At 48.7% G+C, this 24,341-nt stretch overlaps 1 protein-coding gene across 1 annotated transcript in view; it reads left to right on the forward strand.

Moving 5' to 3' along the window:
- The first annotated feature begins 1,828 nt into the window (after window positions 1-1,828).
- LOC144175669 (uncharacterized) overlaps window positions 1,829-24,341 on the forward strand; it is a 33,778-nt gene continuing 11,265 nt past the window's right edge. The window contains exons 1-3 of the mRNA XM_077704714.1: window positions 1,829-1,924; window positions 7,349-7,521; window positions 12,395-12,760. Coding sequence (XP_077560840.1) covers window positions 7,385-7,521; window positions 12,395-12,760 — 503 coding nt within the window. The 5' untranslated portion in view covers window positions 1,829-1,924; window positions 7,349-7,384. The remainder of the gene's footprint in view (window positions 1,925-7,348; window positions 7,522-12,394; window positions 12,761-24,341) is intronic.

Below are 24,341 nucleotides of genomic sequence, written 5' to 3' on the forward strand. Positions count from 1 at the left end.
GCCCGCAAGAGCGGCCAAGAAGCGCGCAGAACCGCCTCCCCGAGCAGCTCTTGTTGGCGTTAGAGCGCTCTACCAAGACGCAGCTGTTTTTTTTAAGTGCCCTAAACGTGCAGTTTGCTTACAGACGTCACCATAACAAGTTGTTTAGTGCGCGGAAAGTCAAAGATAAGCGAAAGAGAACCAAAACACTGCATGACCACCTATCAGCCACGCAGCGCTAATCCCGCAAACGCCGCGGAGAAGCGGCGGCAGGCGGCGCAGCGATCGCGAATCTCGAGGCGTATAGGCGGCGTAAAAATCGACGCCCCACGTGACCAACCTTGACCAACCTAAAGCGCTGTTTTCGACCATCAAGCCCACCAGACGGCGCAGGCAAAATGTTACTTTTGGTATAGAATACAAAACATTCATTCCGTGACTCAAAGAGCCCACACAGTTCGCTTACAATGTGTTATTTAAAAATACTATTAACAAGTTCCGCATCAAACATCCGTTGAGCAAAAATGTACGCAACTTTTTACGAACAGCCGACTGGTGCACCACCTTGTTTCTGAATTCGCAACCACAAAGCCGCCAATTCAAATTGAAACCGCTGCAACGGCCGACCGTTTCAATGTGCGCGGAGCACCGGTTTCGTGACTGTTATTGCTGTTATGTGCTTTTGCGTCCATCAGTTGTTGAGAGGACTGGCAAAACACGAGAATTGAGTGCTTGTGGAATGACAAATGTGGGAAATTCCGCATCGGAAGGCAGCTGTCGAGGCCAGAATATTCGATTCTTCAAACAGAAGGTGAGTGTTATGCACTCCGCTAGAAAGACGGTGCAAAGGAAACCGTTGTCGCCGTCAATACTTCATTTGTGCCCTTCGTTCGAAATCTTAGCGCAAGTGAACGAGTTGTTGTGGCAAAAAAAAAAAAATGTTGTCACGAAAGCGACGTACAATTGCAGCGATCGAAATGAAATGATGTCCTGGCCTCTGTAAACTTGCGGATGTCAATAAACGATTTGTTCTCACTTGCTGCTCACTGTGGTCTGTGCCAGTCGAGGCCATCTGGTCACCTGGCGTAACATCACTTCACTAGCGCGGCGCAAGTAAACACGCGACCAGCGTGCCAGCCAGGAGCCAGCAGGAGCAGCCACGGCCGGACTCGACGCCCCTTTCGCGCGCGGGAGGAGGAGAGTCGAGTCCGGCCGTGGAGCAGCGAGCCGGCGGCCGCCGTGCGAGGGCAGCCATGTTATTAAGGAGCTCAAGCGGCCTGTGCAAAAAGCATCCGCCATGTTTACAAAGCCGTGTTTACAGCGCCATCAAGCGGGCGTACTGGGTAGTTCACGACGCCGCCACTACGCTTTTTCTGGCACTACAGGCAAAGCTAGACCTTTGCTTCTCTAAAATCCTCCCTGTTCTGTGCTTCTACCAACTCTTCCACCGTGTCATGCACCGTGTTGTGTTTGGCCATGCCTAACAGCTTCTCGGTAGACGAGTGGCGCGGGATACCCAGCGCCACCTTTGTTGCTTTGCGGAGGATCGCGTGGCGCGCTCACCATGGCGCTCACATCTTGTGGGCGCATCCAAGCAGCGTTGCAATCGGGCTCGAGAAGTGCGGACTACTTCTAAAGTTATCCGCGCGAGGCGTGCGGACAATTTTAAGTTATCTGCGCGAGGCGTGCGGACAGGGATAGCCGTTGCGGAGAAGGTATTCTAAAAACGTTGGAGAAAGGTGCGACTGCAGCGCCACTAGCACCAGCGGCGTCTGCTGCGACTTGCGCGGCTAACTGGACCAGCGACCAACTCCACTTATTGCTGCCTACTGCGCTACCGAGGCGGATTTAAAAAAAAAATGGGCGCCGGCGGGAGCGGCGCGAGTGTGAAACCGTTGGTGGTCGGAGCGGTCTGAGACTCTGTTTTCAGTGGACGGTGTGACGGGTAAGTTCTGCTTGCCTGCATCAGCCCACTACAACCCTAAAGAAATTGTGGGCACTGATGCCTCGAAATGACAACGGACCGCGTGCTTGCGTGTGCTTTGTTTGGACGTGGGTTTCATCGAAGAGTGCGGGCATTTGTCGTGCCTTGCCGGCTCTTCTTGCTTGAGGACGGGACGCTACGTTGGTTTACTGCCTTGTGCGTGTGCGTAATCTAGCACGACGTCTAGGTTAACCTCCCTCTCGCTTCCGTTTTGGCAGGTGCGGTTCCTTTTGTAAGTAAACATTGTTAGCATTCTAGTTTTCGTTATTGGGTTAACTGCTCTCGTCGATGCGGATGTATGCGAATGCAGCAGTTGTTCGGGCTGTCACTCCATGGTATTCCTACTCCTAGTATGCAGGTAGTGCCATAACTTCGCAGCTCCTTGAGAGAGCGCTGTCAGACGATCCCCAAATAGCATTTCAGTAAGTTTGCTCTGTTTCAGTGTTTGCATGTATTTTCTTAGTTTTTTCGGCGCCTAAATGCCTCAGTCAGGCGCATTTTATTTAGCTCCTTACGCATGTGAGCTTAGTCGACTTTCGCAGTAGAAGCGGAGGCGTAAAACCTAGAGTATGCCGATTAGAACATAGTTTATTGTGGTTTAAAAGGCATGCTAAGCAAACCATGCATACTGCAGTGACTGTGCTGTCGGCAGTCTGAATCACAGAATGGTTTGTGTATCTCTATTATATTTTTCTAGGTTCATTGGATAAGAAGGTGAACAGTATGCAGCTACTTACTTTGTTCGCACGCTGAACCGCTGAAAGCAGATACGGTCATTCGAAGTAAAGCAGATACGGTCATTCGAAGTTAGCGTCAAGGGGAAAAGTTGATGACGAACAACTGTTGACCGGTTCCTGTGCATCTCTTAATGCACATTTGGGTGTTCTCAGCAGTCTCTGTGGAGGAAGTGGCTAAGAGGAGAGTGGAGTACACTTGCGAAACGAATAATCAGAGAGGATGGCATAGAAAAACTATTGCTGGTTTCTTAAAGGAGCCATGAAGGGAAAATACAACTTCGTGTTATTTGAAAGAACTAGGATTCAGTATCTCACTCCGCTCCATTACAGCCCCAAAAGATGTTTTTTAACAAAAAAAAAGCAAGTATTTAAAGACTTTCAAATTTTGCACCACAGTAACGTGTTATGAGCAAGAATGACGTCATACGGGCCAACAATAAAATATAATTTTCAGTGCGTTAACTGCACGTTAGCATTCAAGTGATGCGGTCAAATGGAACTAGAGGCCCCATTACAGACGTCCAGTCATGTGTCATCGCGGCAGGTCAGTTAGACGGCCGCCAAAAGCAAAAACAAGGTTCCGTGACGTCATAGAAAAGTTGCGGGGAAATTGGCTAGGGGGTCGCGACTGCTTCACACGTTTTCTTTAATTTCTCCGTTATTTGTTCGAAGATTGCGATGATATTCGTATCATTGTTATCGGGACTAAGCAGTCTTTCTAATAAACCCAACTTGTATTTTGTCTTCATGGCTCCTTTAAGGGGTGACGCCGAGGGAGTTGTGCACGTAGCCTACTTATGTTTGTAGCTTTAAATTGAGAATATGCACAGCAGGTCCCATGTTTTGCTGTTTAATGATTCCTGCACATTTGAGATTGTTAAATACAAGAGTGCGGTTTCTTTCACAACATCCTCTCCACCACTTCTGTGCCATCAGCTGGGACAACACTATGGAAACTCTGCGGTGGTGACATTCAACAGAGCTGGGCAGCAGCTTTTGCTCGTAAAAATTGTCTCGAAACAAACAAGGGCTCAGTATAAGCTATAAAAAACGGGGAGAGAAGATTCCAAAGATCAAAGAGGCTTTAAACTACATTGGAAACCAGCTTAAAATCGTAGATAAAGTTTGTGAAGCAACCGTGATGGCTGCCTTTCTTGTATTGTCTCCTATTTAATACATGTACAATTCAGTACATATACTACGTCTCCAGATTTTTGCTGCATATTGAAGTAAAAGGAGACACACCTTATACCCGTGCTACACTAGCATCCGAATGTCATTTGAACCAAATGTCATTTGACTCAAGTACCAAGTTGTGCTGCTGCACTAGATTTTGAAATGCCATTCGGCTCAAATGACATTCCAGCCAAATGAGCACCGAGGGAGACATTTGGGATTTCAAATGCCATTTCTAGCACTCTCGCGCACAGTTAGCATAAACTGTGCATAGCATAAACAAGTTAGCATAAACAAATACGTTACTGCTGTACTTGAAACGGGCAAAATATTCTTAATTGTGGGACTTTGTTTACTTCTCGTTCACTTAAATCGGGATATCAAGATGTAATAATTCCGTACTCTCGGCATCAGTGCGAGCAAGCAACGAACCAGTGTGGCCAGACAGCACAGAAAACCTCGATTGGGATTCAGAATTGAGCAAAAACCGTGTCAAAGTTAATGTTATTGGTAATTTCATATGATTTTAATACGAAAGACTGCCGCTAAATTTGATTGTTACATTATTGTGTAAAAACAGAACTCGACAGCAGCAGCGCCATGCAGCACGACGAGTAAATGCTCAAGCTTTCAAATGCCATTGAAATTGCAGTGTTGCACGGCGGATTCTGAATGGCATTCAAAGCGCCCCATTTGAGTCAAATGACATTTGGTTCAAATGACATTCGGACCCTAGTGTAGCTGGGATATTAGACTAAGGATGCAGCCACAAAAAAGGGAGAAAATTTCTTTAGTGCCCCTTTAAGGCTTATCATTGAACTCAAACCAGCAGCTTACTGTTTTAGATCTGGTGATGTGAGGGCATGTGCCATTGCCCTGGTGCAAAAGGGAAGCCAGGAAGAAGTTTTTGCGAGCCAGCCATAAAGACAATTCAAGGCGGCAACAACTAGGCGTGTGAAACGAAGTCCTTCCAAGTAGGTGTAAGCTTCCCTTTGTACCTATCGTTGATAGCATTTGCATTCACTGTAGCAAGAACCTTGGGTAAGTCTGTTTTGGGGCCTTTTTTTTTACTGGCATTGAGTCGAGCGTAGTTGCTGTTTTCTAGACGAGAAAGCAGGCACAAAATCTTGTGTAACATGCACGGACCTTTGTGTTCTTCCTCATTCTCAGTCCTTCACAGTGGTCGAGACGGAAAGACGTCACTGAAAAATGCAATCGCAGTGGCTAATTTTACTGTAAACTAAATCGAGAAAACAGGTGGCGTGGTGGCTGTTCAATGCCAAAAAGGCGTGCACCTCGAAGCATGTGGTTGTTTAGGTTTTAGGGGCGAAGCCCCTTAGCGGCTGGGGCTGTCGGCATTTCCTGTCGTCGTCGTCGTTCTTCTCGTGTACTAGTCACGGAACTAAAACACCGAGACACTGTTTATGCCTCGCGCTAGAGAGCTTTGTGCTTCAAAGATGCGAGACTTTTACAGCAAAGCTGCATACCTCTACCACCCAATGGTTTCATCTCCGTTGGCAAAAACGCCAAGGCACCAAGCATACACTTATACACTGCATGCTTCGTCCCTCGCCAGATTTCACGTTAGTGGAGGTGGCCCGGGATTTTTTAATTCTCGTTGCATACCACCTAGATTTCTCAGAGGCAAAAGCACTAAGTGCCCCATTCCGCATAAACCACCGTTGTTGTTGTGCAATCATGAAAAGAAAATGGCCGGCACTGTAAAGAGTAGGAAAAAAAAAACGCTTATGATCTGATGGGATTTGAACCCGGGTCACTACAGTTGCAGCCCTGTACACCACTGTACTATCTCTACGTGCTGTCCGCGGTAAAACAAATGTTACTGTTCTTTTCTTCGTTGCACATACCCGCTCGGGGTATGGGACGGCAATTGGGAGCTTTGAGGGGCGACGTGCCCGCTTCACAGAACTTTGAAATGGAAATGTAAAAGTTAGAGAATATAACTTTGAGATGGAAATGTAAAAGTTAAAGAATATTGTACGCCTTATAACATCTGATTGGGGTGCCATGTAAGTAGAAGCCGGTCAAAGCAATTTCCACTGAGAGAATAAGAAACGAAACCAAAGAAAGCGGCGCTAATTATATTTAGAGGTAAAAAGTTGTTAATAAGTATCGCCAGGCCAAGCAGGGGCCATGCAGACAAAATTTAACTTTTACAACTTTATTTTATTCGAAAGTTTTGGTGTTTTATAGTGCCCTCAGCACTTGTCCGGCAGCAAACGATGCTTTATTCACTGAGAAATTAAACATTTTATGCCAAAATTTTAATTCCACTAAATCGTGTTTTCGTGATGACAATGATGTATCCAGAGGAGGGCCCAACAACTAAAGATAGCCTGCTGACCAGGGCTGCTACCATCCCACAGACGGCTGTTTGGTTATCTTGTTTATTTCCCACTTTCATAGGTGGCGCTGGAATACCACTGAAGTCCCAGTGTTTGCACTTTTCTTCTGCCCGGAATTCTATACCTGCCGCATTTTTATTATGGCTCATACTAATCGTTTCCTTAAACTTAAGCTATGACTCAACGAACATGGTCATGTAAGTGACCGTACCGCTCGTGTCAGTTGATCAGCATTCTGTCTGGCCAGTCCAGCGCGTCCGACGGCTGTGTTAGGCAGTGTCAGCCACCAAAGTGCCGCTCTAAATGCCTTGGCGTTCACGTGTTTGTTCGTAACTTCAATTGTCACCCCACAATTCTCACGGCTGTAAAAAGAATCTGCCCTAAATTTAAACGGCAATAGCTCGTTCGGCAAACTTATAAGCCCTGCCTAACTTCCGTTTGCTTTTTTCCGGCCTCAGCCAATCGCAGATCTGGCTGGTATGACATCATAGGTTCTGTTGCGGGGAATGATCTAGTGGGTCGCATGGCCATTTCCTTTTTTCCTAATTGTGTAGCTTATTTGAGCGAAGTTTATGTTGAAAGTGGTGTCAATGTGATTCTAAGGAGGCAATGTTTCGAATGAACCAAACTTGTGTTTTGTCTGCATGGTCCCTTTAAAGGCCCGTTCACACTTGCAACGAAGCGACGCGACGAAGGCGAAAGCGATCGCCACCCTTGCATGATCGCCACCCTTGCTTGATCGCCTTCACACTAGCACGCGACATCAAGCGACGGCAACGACGATTTTTTGCTGTTATTTTTTGCTTATTGTCTCGCGCTCGGAGTGAGACTTCACGGGAGTTTCGCCGCTTGTGGAGACGCAGCATCTGGGTGCTTTGGCAGGAAATGACGTCGGGAAGTCTCTCCTCCTGCTTCCGCTTCAAAAGCGATGGAGCGATGAGGAGGCGAGAGCGACGAAAACGATGCAAGGCGTCGGAAGCGACAGAAATTTCCGTCGGTTTCGCTCGCTTTCGTCGCAAGGGTGAACAGGCCTTAAGTGCCTCTAGGAGTTTTTTCTGTTTTGTGCACAGCTCGTGAAGGCTCGCTCGCTTCCCTCGTGCTTGCAGGTGCCGGCTGTGCAGTCTCCCCAGCCGGCAGCCAGGATGGGCGACGAGGCGGCGTCCGATGCCCTGCTGGGTCAGACGTGGCACTGCCACTGTGCCCCAGCGTTTTCTGACTTTAGCACTGAGCGACTCAAAGCAGTGGTATGCGGCGCCCTGCCATCACTGCGCGACTTGAGGTACGTGGTCGAACCGGAGCTTGTTTCAGTTTGGGCTACAGTTTGTGAACTCCCAGCACCACAAACAATAGTGAAGAGAAGACGAGATCTCGCACAGGCGCTGCGTGTCTCATCTTTGTTTGGTGAACATTGAAGTGCGACTGCGACAAGGACAATAGACAGACAACGAACACAAGCGCTTGTGTTTGTCGTCTTTGTGTTGTCCTTGTCGTAGTTGCGCTATAAATTTTACCCAAATATTCACCAATTTCCCTTGGTGCAGCTTCAGCGCAAAACGCGTTGGGCCATGATGCCCCTACAGCAGTAATAGCAACTAAGCCACTGTTATCCCATTGACAGGGTTTATTTTTCACACACAGCTCAACGATATACCAACTGAAAAAATGTGTCCGGCAAGTCGTCTAGTTACGTAGTCAGCTAGGGAAGTGCTTTTGCATCATCATCATCATCATCATCATCACCACCAGCCTATCTACGCCCACTGCAGGGCAAAGGCCTCTCCCATTATTCTCCAATTACCTCGGTCCTGTGCCAACTGTGACCAATTTATTCCCGTGGTGCAGCGATGGCGTAGAGGTAGAACACCCGCCTCGCGTGCAGAAGGACCGTGGTTCGAATCCTGGTGCCGGACAATTCCCACCGGATTAAAAAAAAAAAAAAAATCCGCGTATTGATGGAATTGCACAAAGGGGCTTGGGGTGCGGCCTGACCCCGGCGACCATTGCGGGTAATGCACTCCCTCACCAGAGCAGGATTGGCCACCCTGGTGTAGTAACGGCCACAACCTCCCATGAATACGCCAGCTTTTGCATAAACAAATGTTTAATGTTGCTTTGGTCCATTCTTTTAGGTATAAAGTATGGAGCCAATACACGGGAATATATATATATATATACTTTTACTTTTACTTTTGTTTGGTGGCCGGAGCTCCACTTTTCCGCCACAACAAAACTAGGGAAATCGTTTTTCAAAGCGCCGCCAACAAAATACAATAATCTGCATACATTTCCGTAATATTCATCGATGCAAAGTGGGGGTGCGGGTTATATGCAGAGGCGGGTTATACGAGCGAAAATGCGGTAAACGATGCCCTGGTCTCGCTCTCTTGGCTGTAGCGTCTAAAAAGAACGAATGTTGAATGTGTCAGCTCCGTACCAAAACTGTCTCAACGACAAACTAATGGTATTGGGGCCCACGTCTTAATACATGAACATAATGTCTTCTGCAACTTTTTTTTTTTTTTTTTGTGGCGCCTGTGTTTCAACCTTGCCATTCTTTTTTGGAATTTAAAGAAATACCAGTGCTGCCAGCACTGGTAACGAGACCAGCAATGCCACTGGCCAGCAATGCCAACGAGAACTCGCTAGCGCGCCAGTGCCAGCCTGCGCGCGTTTTGTGAACTAGTTCGTGTAGCCATGAACGTTGCGGCCCAAAAAAAGGTGAACTCAATATAGAAAACATCGGCGGAAAACAAAAATGTTAACTTGCAAAAAAAAAAAAAAGCACGTAACCGTGGGGATTCGAACTCGTGACTTGCAAAACACTAGCATATACCTAGCGCCCCAGACAACTGAGCCACGGAGTGGGATGCGAAAGCCTTGCTAATATAGGGTATATATTGTATAACCGGTTTACACTTTTATTTAGTTTTGGCATTTCAAGCAGCTTAGGTGACTATTTGTTGTACTGCGCTCGTGCAGTAAGCGTTGCCCGAGTTTCCACAGTAGCTCACGTCTAGCAATTGCATTTCTTAGACGGAAAAGCGTTCGCAGATGCGTAGTCGTGCTGCTGACCGCTGTGCTTGTTCGCCCAGCGCAAAAAAGTGCTTCCCGCACCCTAGTTTTACGCTGTACGGTAAAAATATCAGTTGATTTTATTTCTTTAGTACCTATATTGACTTCGCTGACTCTTCTCCCGCCTTCAAGAGGCCTTATATTTTCCTACTGGCGTACCAGTCAGCGAAGCGTCGCATGTGCGCTTGTGCAGCGCTTGTGTGAAGCGACCTTGACTTGGAGCTAGATACAGTGTACAAACAAACCAAGTAAAGAAAGGCACATTCTTCCATTCACAAACGTGTCCTGGCTTCGTTTCAACTAAGCGAACGAATTGCGACCAAGCAATTTTTTTTAACCTCCTTGATTGCGACGACCCGCCGGTGGCCGGCGGACGAAAGCTGGGCCGACTGACTCTGTCTGAAGGCCGGGGAGCCGTGCAGTAGCGCGGCCAATTGCCAGCTCATCCCCTCCTGACGTCACACGAAAACGCCACAGAAAATGGGCGAGCGTAAAGAGAGGAGGACAGCATTTTCGAATTAGTTTTTCTACTAAATAAAATCGCGTAAACGCGCCTAGAGTGGTCGAAACATGGCCTGGGGACTCCGGACTACAATTTGCGCTAGTAATCCCGCAATGTTTACATATCACTTCAGTGTCCCTTTAAATGATGCTCAATCACACTAACATACCTGCTACAGCGTAATTGGAAATGTATGTGTCCATTTCAACTCATTGGAGCAGTAGCAGCAAGAGCGACTGACGGAGCGACTGAGGAGCGCGCTGCAGATACCGCGGTTATATAGCCGCTCTGCGAGAGAGAGGGATGAGAGACACGCATGCGCACTAACACACAGCTGGCATGGCGAGGAGAACGTGCTAACGCAGCTGGCGGGCGAGGGGAAAGGAGGAGGGTTGCGGACGGACGCCGGATGGATGGAGGGACAGGCCGAGTGTAAGAGATGCCTTGCATCTAAAAAAAGCAAGAAACACATTTTGATTTAGCTAGTTTGCAGCACTCGCTGTCTAGCAGGCAGGTTGATTTTTTTTTCCTTCTTTCAATACGGAAGCAGTAAGCATATTTCTAAAATAAGCTAACAAGGTTTTTGATAACATTTTCACGGCTCTGTAAAACTTTTCCTATTCGAGCGCAATGAAGGCTGTGGATCGCAAATTAGCCTGTCCCAGTGGAGTGAGATTGGGTGACTCTCCGTAAAGGTGGTGATTGATGCTCTCTTATTTCTGTGTTATTTTCAACGAGCCCCTCATTTCCTATTCTGATTCGCTGTATGTATGTATGTATGTTTATATATGTATATGTACTGAGCTTTGAATATATGGCGGGGTATGACTTTGAGACTAGGGATTTTGGAAAAAACCTCGCCTTCTATTCGAATAAATGCAGTAGGTTTGATCCCGGCCACAATGGGTGTTTTTCGGATGGGGGCGAAAAGAAAAAAACATCCGTTTGTCGAGATTTCTGCACGTGATAAGGATCTCCAGCTCCTAAAACAGCCTCCTTTAGTTAATTGTTAAGTAAACTCTATGCAACTTGTAAGTCAAGCTTTTTTTATCCCACTGATTTCAAATATTGCATTATTTTGTGAGTCAGTCAGTTACTTTCCTGGATAATTAGAGATACTTAGTCATTTCTGGAGGAACAATAGACAAAGCAGTGTGAGTCATACAACTGTAATCTTTGTATTTTTCAATACTATGAACCCTGGTGCATTCAATGGGAGAATCGGTTTTTTTATGCACCGCTTGAAAGCAATTTTACAGCTCATTAAACGTTGGTGGCACCAGTGCACAATGTTAGGATATTCTTATTCCGTCTGAATTGGTGCCTTTTTAACGGCAGAGCTGTTTAGCCTACGTAATCCGTCTGTCGTAGACAGTAAACCTCAAAGCCTCAAAAAAGAAACATGTGGCCGGGGAAGTCCGGGGAATTGAACCGGCACTTTAACGCCATGCAACCGACAACCTAACCATTGGGCCACCCCAAAGGCACGAGGGCTACCCGTTAGCAGGTGTGGGGAACATTTGCAGCGCTGCTGAGAACGAGGTCGCGGGTTCGATTCCCGGCTGCGGCGGCCGCTTTTCTGATGGAGGCGAAAAGCAAAAACGCCCGTGTGTACGAGATTTCGGCGCACGATAAAGATCCCCAGGTGGTCAAAATTAATCCGGAGCCCTCCACTACGGCGCGCCTCATCGCCTGCGTTGCGTCGGCGCGTTAAACCCCACAATCAGTCAGTCTTATTCCGTGCACGAGTGGCAAGGAACTATTTTGAATGCCCATTTCAAACGCCAAAGTTTAATGAGCTGTAAAATTAGTTCCAAGCGGTGCCTCGGAAGACCGATTCTCTTATTGCACTCACCAGGGTTCCTAGCATTGGAAAAAACGAACGATTACAGTTTTATGACGAACACTGTTCCGTCTATTGTTCCTCCAAAAATGGCTAATTATCTCTAATTACGTTGGTAACTCATGCACTGACTCAAAAAACAACAGCATATTCGAAGTCAGTGGGAAAAAAGGCAGCAAGGCTGACAAGTTTCACAGAGTTGAATTGACAATTAAAGGAGGCTGTTTTAAGAGCAGTGTGCCCCCTCAACCCGGAGCCCTCCTCCCCTACAGAGTGCCTCATAGCCCAGTTGCGACTTCGGTACATTAAACCAACGCTGCCTGTATAATCCTTGCCTAACGCGTGAGCGAAAAATGGCCAAACAGCCTGTTGCTCTCTCCTACCCTTTCCCACTCCGTAGCCTTCCTACGTGCTTTCATGTCCGCCAGCCAGTGCTGCTTCTCGGAAACTATGCAAATTAGTTGACAGTTTTTCTAGTGTTCCCCAGGCAGTGCTCCGACGCCTTTGAGGCAAGCTGACAGACACACGCTGTAGAAGTGGGGGCAGTGTTCGCAACTCGCGAGCAGTGACGTCAGGCGGGATGTCCGCCGGCGCACGCCACGTACCGGATGAGTGCTTGAACTAAGCGTCCCTACCACTCTCATTGGAAAGCGGGTGACGTGTCAGGCAATGTTTATACAGGCGGCGTTGGTTAAACCATGCAATCAGTCAATCATTCAGCTCCTTGCCACGCAGCGGTGATCGGCACCTGGTGCGTCGGGTGCGGCCCAGCCAGCTTGTGGATGGGTCGGCGGTCGGCTGCGAGGTGGTCTGCGTCTACTTTCTGGTGGCTAGCCGCAAATCAACGGAGTTGCTGGCCGGTGGCTTCGTCTGCAACACCCAGGAAGTGGCACTCGTCCTCATCGCGGGGCAGCCAAAGGCGCGCGGCTTACTGGTTGAGCTCCTGGGCGGGGAGTTCAAGGCAAAGCTGCAGCCCCTGCAGCTGGCCCCCTGGCAACTGGCTATGGCTACGGCTTATGGCTTGACCCTGGCCAAGTCCGAGGACCCCCCGGAGAGCAGCCTCGAGCTGAGGTTGGAGGGCGGCGTCAACCTCGGATTTGAGTAAGCGGTGTCCCTTTTTTTTTGCTTTTCACTCGGGGGTCGTGCCCGACTTTGGTAATGAGTTTTCTCTGTAACAGTGCTCGTCAAAAGTTCATAGGCCACGTCAAGATTGTCTACGACGAATTTAACCCTTTCACTGTCGGGTGTTTCTCGCCGCGACGCACTCTCCCAGTGTTGGCTTGGTTTCCGGAATATGAGGGAGGGAACAGTGATTTATTTGACTATGACAGCGTTTATAACTTAACGCGTCAAAAAGGAAGAGCGCAGGTGAGAAATTGCTTTTCTTCCAGATATTTTCAGTTTGCCGTGCCCGCTTCTGGGACGACCCCACCACCGTTTCAACATCGGAATCTGATCCTGTGGAACTCTCATCACCCCTTCCTCGAATGAGAAACTCTCAGAATGTGAATCCGAGCTTGGATTTTATTTGAATTGGAATCTAAGAACCATCGCTTGTGTCCGCAGTCGAAGGCCCCGCGCGGTCAGCCATCCGAAAGTGACCGCATGCATTCAGGGAGCACGTTCAGCAGCCTGCGCAACACACAGAAATGAGCCAGCAAAAGCCGCGACTGAGTCGTGTTTCGATCTATTGGAAAGGCAACGGCGTAGCTGACGCGGGAACAGATTAAAAAAAAAAAAAATCTATGAACCCGTTGTAGATGGCAGAACAACCCTTGCAATCGCACTCGTGCCACATGGTCACTCATCCTGACAGAGTACAGTGCGCGGAGCAGCCAAGCTCCCCTCAACGAAAGGTGGGTGCAGACGCTCCATGCTCTTCAATGTACCGTTCAAAGAGCTAGCAAGTGAAAATACGAGCTACTAGAAAGGTCTGACAGGTGGCGCAAACAGTCCATCCGCACCCGCTCTGCGTTATGGCGCGAATTTTTGAATGCACATTGGAGGACGTACCGGTACGTCAGTGACACTGCAGAGGGGGAATGCGAAAACGTGCCGGTACGCAAGTGACAGCGAAAGGGTTGAAGTCGTGAGCAAAAAATGAATTTGCCTTTGCGTAATTTTATCTGCTTGAACAACCTTTTAGGAACTAGAATCCAAAATATTCTTGCAATTAATTGCTCATGCATTTTATGAGACGTCTTTGAAATGCTCCCTTCAATGTGCGTCTCAAGAGATCACGCGCCACTGTTGGTCGGCACAGTCCAGCTTGCAGTGATGTCATCCTAAAGATAGGCGAGTGTTAAGTGCTCATTGTGCATATTATTCAGCACTGGAGTGGACCACATATTGCGAAAATAATGCATCCTTTATTGATTGCCACAAACAGTTTTCTATCCTTGTGACCAGTGACACGGTTTCTTCGGCAACTCTACTAGCAGAACTCAGACCTACTGGCTCTTTGCACACAGTTTTCCAGCTGGAGTTAGTGTTGTGCTGTCGAATTCTCTTCGTTCCCTTATGTTTGTCGTATCAGATGGCACAAACCGGTTCAAGCAAGAAGAAAGGAAAAGTTTCCTTGCGTGCATTTCGAACTTGCGGCCACCGGGCTTGTTTGCATGCGAGTCGGTTACCTTAGCCCTTTGACCATGGGTGTTACGAGAGCGACGAGTTGAAAAATGCAGCGGAAAAGGCATTTGGTATTTTTAGTCCAGCACTCTGGTCTTCCATAAATTCTGATCTACCCAGAGCTTTAACCAGCAACTTCCTGTTGAATGATTTTGCAGTAAGCCGAGGGCGAGTATATCCAGCGGACTAGATAGCGTTGAGAACATTATTTATTGCAGGAAAGCGATCTAACTGTGTGGAATCGAAACCCTGCAACGTGCACTATCACCAGAGGTCGGCAAATTCATTCACGAGTCCACTCACTTAGACTCATTTGGACTCAAACTCACGCGTGAGTTTGAGTGAGCGTCAGGCTTGTGTGGCTTGGTGAGGAGTTTGAGTCCGATTGAGTTTGAGTACGCCTGAGACCTAGTGAGTTCCGAGTCCCATTTTAAGTTTTTTTGGGGGTTCTGAGTCCATTTTGAGTTCTGAGTCCGAGCGAGTTCTGAGTCCGAGTGAGTTCTGAGTTTTGCGCTCAATGTGAGTTCTGACTTTGAGTGGGTGGTGATTTGCAAAAAAAAAATTGTGAGTGAGTTTGAGTGAGTCACGCCAACTTTGCCGAGGCGAGGTATGACTATCACTCTTTCTTGCTTGTTATTTTACTCTTGGTGAGGGAGGTTTAAAAAATTTGGCGAGTTTAAAAAACAAAAAGGCAAATTAAAAAAAATTTTTTGCTACTCGGAGTTCCTCTGATAAACTTGTTCACGCAGCGAATCCTCGTTTCAAGGCCATTTATCTCATCAGGTCGGGAAGTTAGTGCCCGCTTCAATCACGTTAGAGGCTGTGCGATTACATATGTCGGCAAGCTTGAGCAAGAACATCGGCTAGCAGAACGATAGTTTAGACTAAAATGAAACAGTCTGCAAATATTGAGTTTATTACAGTCTGCAAATATTGAGTTTACTTGTTACCCGTTTGCTTGTGTTGTTGTTTACTTGGTTACTCGTGCCTGCACCACTCACTTGGGCACACAAATATTTTTGACTGGCAATTCGGCCATGCTGATCTGTCAATCACAGGTCAGACATTCTGCGTTCAGTTGTGTGCGAATGTCATCATGACACCACCGACATAGCTGTATGTGGCCCTTTGCAGGCCGATTCTACGCCGACGTGCTGTGCAGACAGGTGGGAGCTTTGATTGGCTTCTTAACACGGTGTCATGCCACAATATGAGGATGAAAGCCCCAGAGAAATCGTAACTGCAGTTTTCTTGCCTATTTGGCAATATCGTGCACTGAAACAGCTGTGCGTAGTTTGTATGTCGAGGGTCCACAGTTCTGAATACCCACACAACATAAAAATAGGATACGTTTTGCACACCTTTTGGTTTGGAAACCGGGTACTATGTGAGTACGCAGCTGGGATTTCTCATCTAGAGAGTAATGACCACTGCAGCCTGATCGTTATCGGGATGTGAAAAGAAGCAGGAGGATAAACTTGGCCTAACGCCAAGGAGATGAGAAGCACTCCTTGGCATCAGTAGAGTGCGAGTATTGTTTCGTTGTGCATTCGCGTATAGAACACTGGACTTAGAGCTTTGACAGAGACAGAGAGTACAAGTGGCCGCATGGCTGAAAGATGGGAGAGAAAGTGAAGTGGTGGCCAGGGTGCCGACGAGACCCAATGTGTCGTCTGCTCAAAGTTCCCTGTGTGCTACCTAAGGGAGAGGTGGAGAGAACTCGCAGGACCACGTGTTGGGTGCTGTTCACAACTTCCCTCTGGGGGCTTGGTTGGGGCTCTTTCATCATGGGTTATTCCTCCGCGCTTGGCTTGGCTATGTGGTGCCATATTTTAGTTCCTTTTGTAAGTTTGGGCTAGTTGGCGGTGGTGATGTATAGCTTCGTTTAGCGCCAAAAAGCAGAAAAGCAATTTGTTTGCCTATCTCCTATCGTGTCCCTCTCTTGTTTCTCTACTTTTGTGCTAAACAGAAGCCATGGTTTCTCTTGCTTCTCTGCATGTCACTGGTGTAGTGTGGGAAAGCTCGTCACTTATAGCGGAGTGCATCGGTGCATGTTCGCGGCGGCTGATTCTAAGTGCTCTAATGGCGATACACCTGGCGCCTAACTACAGCTAAACCTCGATACAGTAAAACCTCGTTAGAACAGGCACTCAAAGGACCCGGAGAACATGTCTTTTGTAACCAAGGTCTCTTGAAACCGAAATTTTAAAAGCTGCGCGGAGTTGGACATGACCACATTGTTATAAATCAGTAGAGAGTTATAGCAGAGCGCAGAAACAGTCCTGGTACGGTACCCGGTATGCCTGCGCATGCGCACAACCAGTTTTTTTCGCCTCGGTGCACCCGCAGTGGCGCTGGTCGCCTACCGGGTACTGTACCCGAAGCGGTTCTCCGCTCCGCTATAACTCTCTAACCTCAAACCGTATCCAGACAGGTTGACAACGAAATTCTCACTATGGCTTAAGGAAGTCGTTCTTAGTAGTTTTAGGAACTACAGATTGTATTAGCTTCCTGCCAAACTTTTGTAGGCAAAGCGCTTCACTTTGCCAGCACCGGTATCGTTAAAGCACCGGTACCATTCACAGTACCGTTAAAGGGCTCTTGCACAGTTGTCAGCCTCAACTGCCGACACTTTCTGTCCTACAATAGCCTCATCATCCTACTCCTCTGGTTCATCCTCTAGGGCACCATTTACTTGTGTGAGGGTTACATGATCTGTAGGCTCCTCAAACATACAAGGTGCACACCTGCAGACGCGCTCCTCAGAAGTTTCTGGAACCTCTGTGGTCTCTTGGATGCAGGCCCAGCCTTCGTCTTTCAGGGAAGTTTTCCACAAGGTCCTTCATATAAGGCCCCCCTTTCATCGTGTCTCTTCTAATTAGTGAAGAACTTTTTCTAGGAACTCAAAAAAAGTTGCGTTTAGGAACAGAGTGTCTCTTGTAACCATGTCTCTTGTATGCAGTGTTGCTGACATGGTGAACATAGGAAAACAAATCAAACAATTTTCGAATGTCTCTTGTTACCAAGTATCTCGTTGGGAGGCGCAAATTTCATTAAATTGTAGTAAACTTCGCAAAATCAAGGTTTCGATTTTACAGTTCATTTAATCAGTTATTGAGCTTTCACAACCTTGCTCGTTCCCCAGAAACAACTGCTATGGGAGTTGCCTCTTTACTTAAAGCAAAATTTGTGCTTGACCTGGTCGCGAAAATCGTGCGATTTAAAAGTTTTAATTCTTGGGTAACGAAATTCCAATAGCCGATAATAGTTCCTGCGTCATCGTAAAACCAGTGCTTCTTCCAGAGCGTCTAATTAAATATGATAGCAGAGCTCACTTTATTTCCATTTTGCTTTTTTTTTTTCGGTTACTACAAAACGTTGTTGTTGGAAAATTGAACCTGTGTCCATGCACCCGTGAACCCATGTCCTTGAACCGCACCGGACGCGCGCACTGATCAGGCGAGATGCTGGTTTGAGGTTACGCCTCTTTTCGTCCGTTCGGTGTTGTTGAGGGATACGTCGGTTGTGCAATAGCGGACAGGTCCTGTGAAACCTTTGCATTACTTTCTTTTTATGCACGAAGGCTGTGCAGAATGGGCGAGTGCTGCAGCCACAACATTGGAGATGAAGTCGTGACCGTGAGTTGAGCCGACTGCTTCTCTGTGTGGAGCAGCGCTTACAAACTCTTGCTAAAGTGGAAGGCCTACTTTAAACATCTTATGGGCGAATTCTGTTGAGCAGTTAGTTTTATGCCCACTGAGCTCTAGGGAAAGTGATTTCCACACCGCAGCTGTCAAATGAACATGGGTGAAATGAGGATGGCCATGCTCAAAGAGAGCAATTTATTGTCACCAGCGCTTAATGTTCAGCCTCAGTGTCGTAATTTCGTCTTCAGTGGAGCTTCTTCTCCTTTGTGGCGTGCAGCTGCACTAAAATGAAACGACAGTGATATCTATCGCAGTAGGCATCAATGAGGAACAATTCCCCTAAAAACGAGCAGTTGTGGCTCCGTTCTTTATGTGCTAGAAGAACTTGTATGTGATGGCGTCAATTGACACTACCAGGGCTGAAAGGGTTAACAAGGGTCATAACATGTCTATGGGATACACTTTCTCCCTCTTTTGTTTTGTTGAAATCATAATCTCCTCTCGGAAATCATCCATCACCCTGAACGTTAAGCACCGTCGAGTCCCCTCCGTATATCAGTAGAGGACGGGTTGAAATCCAGCGGTGTACTTTTTTCATCAGTTGGAACGTAAGCAAAAAAAAAAAACCCTACAGCAGCCAGGCAGATGCTACCTATAAATTCGATTGTTTCTCCACCTAGGGTAATTTGTTAGCAGTGACCTACTCGAGCGGGTGAGCCAAGATTACGTTAAAAGTGAGCTTTTAGTTAACTCTTCGTCACTCATTATTGCTCTGATAAGTGGGGTGCATTTTGAGGCAGCTATTACGGATGTGTGCGTACCGCATCCTTCGCCACAAAACCGGCCCCTGCACCCGCGCCCCTTCCTTCCCGGAGGCAGGCCACATGTTGTGCATCTTACAAGTGCACACACTTTTCCTACACCAAACACATACCGTATTTTCGCACATATAACCCACACCAAAAATGCAAAAACGTCAGTGGCAAAGTAGGGGCGCGGATAATGCAGGAGTTTTTCCTTTAGTGCAGCTTCACGGCAACGCACGTTGTGCCATGAAGCTCCGACGCAGTAACACTGACTAAGCCTTCCATGGCAGCGATTGTGCAAAACATGCAAGGACAGGGAAGAAAAACCAAGAACGAAAACAAGAAAAAAATAAACTGAAACAAGGATGGAATCGAAGATGACCTTGTGTACAACAGTGAGGACTGCGGCTCAAGTGATAGCTCTAGCGAAGCGCTTCATTTGACGAGTTGCTTGAGCAGTAGCTTTGGTGCAGCCTTTTGTGTATCAAATGGGCAGGCAATGAATGAATGAAAAGTCTTCATTTATTATGGAATGGCTCTTTGGTCTAATAGGGGCGAAGAAGGGTGTCGGAGAAAAGACAGAAACAAAGAAAGAAGAGAAAGAAGTGCGTACACACATGCGTGTACATGGTGTACATTTGCAATCGCATGCGGCGATCGATGCCTGTCTCATGAGCGAACACCCAGAGAGAGAGCAGGGTGTCGCGGCTGTTGTTGTTGAGGGTGGTCCATTGATGCAGAGTTCTGATGTGCGGTGGCAGGTACTGGGCACGGAGGTTCTGGTAGCCAGGGCACTCCCACAGCAAGTGGGTCACTGTTGGGCACACTTCCATGGTGCATGTGGAGCAGCTCACTATGGGGCCCTGCTCCTTGTCACCGTCGTCGCTGTCGTCGTCGGTAGCCCCGTGCCTGCATCGGTGGTGGGCCCGCCATTTGGCGAGCACGTCTTCTGTTAGTGCGGCCCCTGCACGTGCTTTGTGGATGAGGACCTGAGCCCCCCGGGGCAGTCCTCGGGGCAGTAGGTGGTGGTTGGTGGGGATGTGCTGCCAAAGGGCACGCCTTCGCTCCTTCTTGGCTGCCAGAATTTTGGCTCTTGGGTCGGGGTCGTCTGGTGCGAGCATAGTCTGGGTCACCAGGATGGAGTGGTTGTCCATTAGCTCGCTCGCCAACGCTTGTGCGGCTCCATCGCCAATGCCACCGGCGTGACCTGGTACCCAGTCCACCCTCACCTCCTCTCCATAGTGCTGGTACAGCACTGTGCTTGCCATTTCGATCCCGTGAGCAAGCGTGCCAGTCCTGGGGGTGCGGCCAAGGATTTTTATGGCCTCTCTACTGTCTGTGTAGATCACCACCCTCTCCCCTGTCTGCCTCAGTCCTCGGCGGTTCTCCCCACAAACCTCGTCTACTGCACACAGGATGGCGGACAGTGAAATCTGGTCTGGGCTGGGTTGGTGCTCATACGCGTGGATCTGTCTGCATGTGCCGATTGGGGAGATGTGCCCACAGCTAGCCTGGCTCTGTGTGGGATAGGGTCCCAGGTGGCTGCAGTGAACACAGAGTTCCAGGTTCTGTCAGTACGGGCAGCTGCTGCTCTACGCTCAGCTTCATGATCCTGCTGATGGAACTTTTTGGAGAGTGGTTTTGGAAGCTTGAGGAGCACATCGAGCCAAGGCTCCAGCAGGCATGGCAGTTTGGGTGCATGGGGGGGTAGTTCTTTTGTGAGGGTGAGGAGTCCCCTGCCCGCAGTTGTGTTTTGCCGTCGTAGTTCGTGGCCTTCATTGTGTGCTTCGATAAAGGCTTTGAGGGGAGGGAGGCCGGAGTACCTGTAGAGCTCTTTTTGTGTGACGCAGCAGGCCAGTTATTGCGCGGAGACATTCGAGATGGAGGACCTCCAGTTGTGCGTAGCGTGTTTGGTTCAATATGAAGCAAGCTGCTCCGTAGCATGCCTTAGAAGTGAGGGTTGCCAGGCATAATGTCCTGATGGTGCGTGTGCCGGCACCGCCAAAGTGGTTGCCTATGCAGCGAATGAGGTGGAGGTGTCGGCGCCACGTTGGCTTAAGCTAATGGATCCATTCCTTCGGTCCACCAACCTCACTGAGGGGAACCCCAAGGGTCCTCACCCACCGCTCCGCTGGTCGGGTGATGGTCTTGCCAGCCAGTGTAAGGCTTATCTTCGCTCGCTCCGAGTCGTAGCCACCTACCAGGAGGAGGTTAGTCTTTTCCGGTGACGGCTGCATGCCAGTGAAAGGGAGGTAGTCATCGATGGTGTCCAAGGCTTATTGCACGATTCCCTGTACATCTGCTGTGTTCAAGTGCGTGCCCTTGGGGTCCACCCACAGCGTGATGTCATCCGCGTAGAATGTCAAGCCCAGGTGTGGAATTTTTCGTAGCTCTACAGCCAGCCCTCGCATCACGATGTTAAAGAGGACTGGAGACAAGATGGCACCCTGCGGCACTCCCCTGGCATTTGAGAACGTCCTTGGGTGGCCTGGGCCAGATTTGACCTCAAACGTTTGGACTAGCAGGAATAATCGCACAAAGTTCATGATTCGTGTGCCAACTCCAGCCCCATCGAGAGCCGTCAGTATCGCTGTGTGCGCCACCGCGTCGAAGGCCTTCTGCAAGTCTACTGCCAGGAGGATGCCAGGAACCTAAGGCGAACCCAACGCCTCCCTCCTACCAACTGGCGCAGTAACAGAAGGCTGTCTTGAGTGCACAGCCCTGGTCGGAAGCCAGTCTGGGCTGGATCGAAAAAAGCTGGGTTCTCCTCCTCGAGGTGGTATGCGAGCCAAGTCAGCACCATGCGCTCGAGGAGCTTGCATAGCGTTGACGTTAGAGCTATAGGTCGGAGATTCTTAATGCTGTGGGTTTTTTCCCTGACTTTGGGATGGGGTAGATAATCGAATGTTTCCATTCTGCTGGGATGCTCCCAGTTCGCCAAATCTCGTTCAGCTTGTCCAGCAGCAGGAGCTTCTGTGGTTTGTCAACGTTGAGGAGCATTTGCCAAATGATACCATCCCCGCCTGGAGCACTGCGCACATTGGCAGCATCCAGGGCCCGTGTCAGCTCTTGCAGAGTGAATGGTGCCTCAGCTCCTAGGTCACTAGCTGGTTTCCTTGGTTCATAGGTGCGTGGGTCTGCTGGGATGGCCGGTTGTGGGAAGAATGCCTCAGCAACGGCCACCTCGAATTCTTCTGGCATCAGGTCTAAGGCCATTTGTATGTTGAGGGCCGAGTTTAGTGTTTTGTGCTTGCTGGACATGGTTCGGTGGGTTTGCTGTAACTTGCGAGTGCTGGTGTGCTTGTCAAAGGTTTCGCAGTATGCAAACCACCTCGAACGGGCAAGCTGCTTGGCATATCGGCGAGCCTGAGCAGTTTTGTTGCGCACTCGGAGGAGATCCCCGTATTGCCGGCCATTGGCCAGGTAGATTTTGTGAAGGCTCTCCCGTGTGGTCCATAGGTTCAGTAAGTGCTTATCCGGGGTAGGAGCTGACTCGTCTACCATCAGATGTCGTGTGGCCTCCTGTGCTGATCTAAGGAGCCGCCGGGTCACCGGGACCCTCTTGTCATGTTCTGCCACTGCTTTCCGGAACGCATCCCAATCTATTGCTTTGGACCGGCGAGAGCGGCCTGTGCAGCCCCCACAGACGGCTCCAGCCAGAGCGGGTAGTGGTCTGAGCCCATTTGGTCCGCCCCGCGTCTCCGTTCCGTCACTAGGCCCTTGTCAGCCCAGGTGATGTCTGGGGTGATGTCCCGCTGGTCCGCTCGGGTCCGCTCTGGGGCAATACGCAAGGATTTTTCTTTTTTTTTCTGCCGGGCTGAATGTAGCGGTGCTGGTTATATGCAGGGGCAGGTTGTATGCGCAAAAATACGGTATGATACACTTTTGTCCACACCTCTTTGCCACCCCTACCTTCCCCACCTGCGGGGCACTCGACACTCGCTATAATTCCCTCTGCGAATGCCCCGCGCCCCCATACCCCTCTTCCCTTCCCTCACATCTGGGAGCAGATGGGTCCCGACTGGCGAACGGGGGGAGTCGGGCAAAGTCCTGACCACCTCCCGGGCTCTGGCAGTTGCGGCGGCCGTTTGGGCCTCTTCCAGCCCCAATGCCTGATCCCCGAAAGACAAAATAACATCTCTCTCTCTCTCTCTTTCTACAAATACGTCTCCGTAGCGTCTGTCCACCGTCCCCGTTCCGTCCACCAAGCTGCGGAATCGTAAAACAGACGGTGTGATTGCAAACTGAACACTAATTAGACTCTCGTTATGATATGGCACTTTTATTTTTGTGTTACTTACGTTCCTGTCGACAGCAGAGACCACAACAGATTTTAAAAGTAAGCGCATTGGAAAAACAGTACTTATCGTTTACATGCAAATAAGCCCTCGATCCATGTTTTCATAAACATTTCACTTTATTGCATACAGCATTTAGACTGTGGCTGCCGATTCGTGCACCAATTCCATGGTTTAAAACGACACAACATGCAAATGGCAGAGAAACAAAAGCAATAAGCACACGGAAAATGTAAAAAAAAAGCTTTGTTTGACACTTGAGATTGTTCTGTACGAGTTTTGTAGCTATGTGGGCTGGCTCCTACTTGCAAAACGTGTGGAAAGGAAAAGAACTTGACCTCGTAGTTGCCTGAAGAGTTAAAATCCCCTCTTATTCTCACCCTGCCACCACCAGTGTTCAAGGATAGCAAATGCTTTGCCAGGTACGTACTACAACTGCCACACTGATATATTTGGCAGCTACTGACTAGAACACTACTACGTTGTCCTTTATACAGGCGCCCCTTGAAAACGATATGAAATCTCTCAATGGCACGAGCAGAACATTGTAAACATTTGTGGCCCAAGCTTATGCTTGTTGTCTCTTGAAAGTGCATTCTGTAATTCCAGCTCGCTGCACATTTCTACAGCTGTTCTTTTTCCTCCTCCTCCTTTGTTTTGCAAATGTGAAGCTGGGAGGGAATTAATTGGCGAGCGACATAGGTGTATGTTGGCTGGTGTCTCTGAGCCGCTACTATATAAACGAAAGGAAACTGACGCGAGCGAGAATAAAATGGAACTTTCATGCCAAAGGAAAAGCGCACGCTCAGCCAACGAGTGCACTAGCTTATGAGCACTTGCTCTTCTTCCTGTTACCGTATTCTCACGTGTATAGCCTGCACGAAAAATGCGAAAGTTTCAGTGGCAAAGTAGGGGTGCGGATAATGATGCACGGGGTTCTTTCTTTAGTGCAGCTTCACGGCGTTGCACGTTGTGCCGTGAAGATGACCTTGTGCACAACAGCCAGGACTGCGGCTCAAGTGATAGCTCTGGCGAGAGCAGTGACACTGAGTGAATTGCGACTTTCGCCTTGCAGTCAGTATACCCTGCTTGCTAAATATACGCTTTTTCTGTCTGCATAGTATGTGATGTGTTGCTTGAGCAGTGGCTTTGGCGCAGCCTTTCCTGTATCAAATGTGCAAGCAATACGCGAGGAGTTCTTTTTTTTCTTTTCCGGCGGACTAAAAGGGGGGGGGGGTGCGGATTATATGCAGGGGCGGGTTATAAGTACAAAAATACAGTACGCGCTGCCTTCCGTCGTGAA

This window comes from Haemaphysalis longicornis, unplaced genomic scaffold (assembly GCF_048455015.1).
Source record: "Haemaphysalis longicornis isolate Haplotype H1 unplaced genomic scaffold, Haemaphysalis longicornis Haplotype H1 scaffold_3, whole genome shotgun sequence".
NCBI lineage: Eukaryota > Metazoa > Arthropoda > Arachnida > Ixodida > Ixodidae > Haemaphysalis > Haemaphysalis longicornis.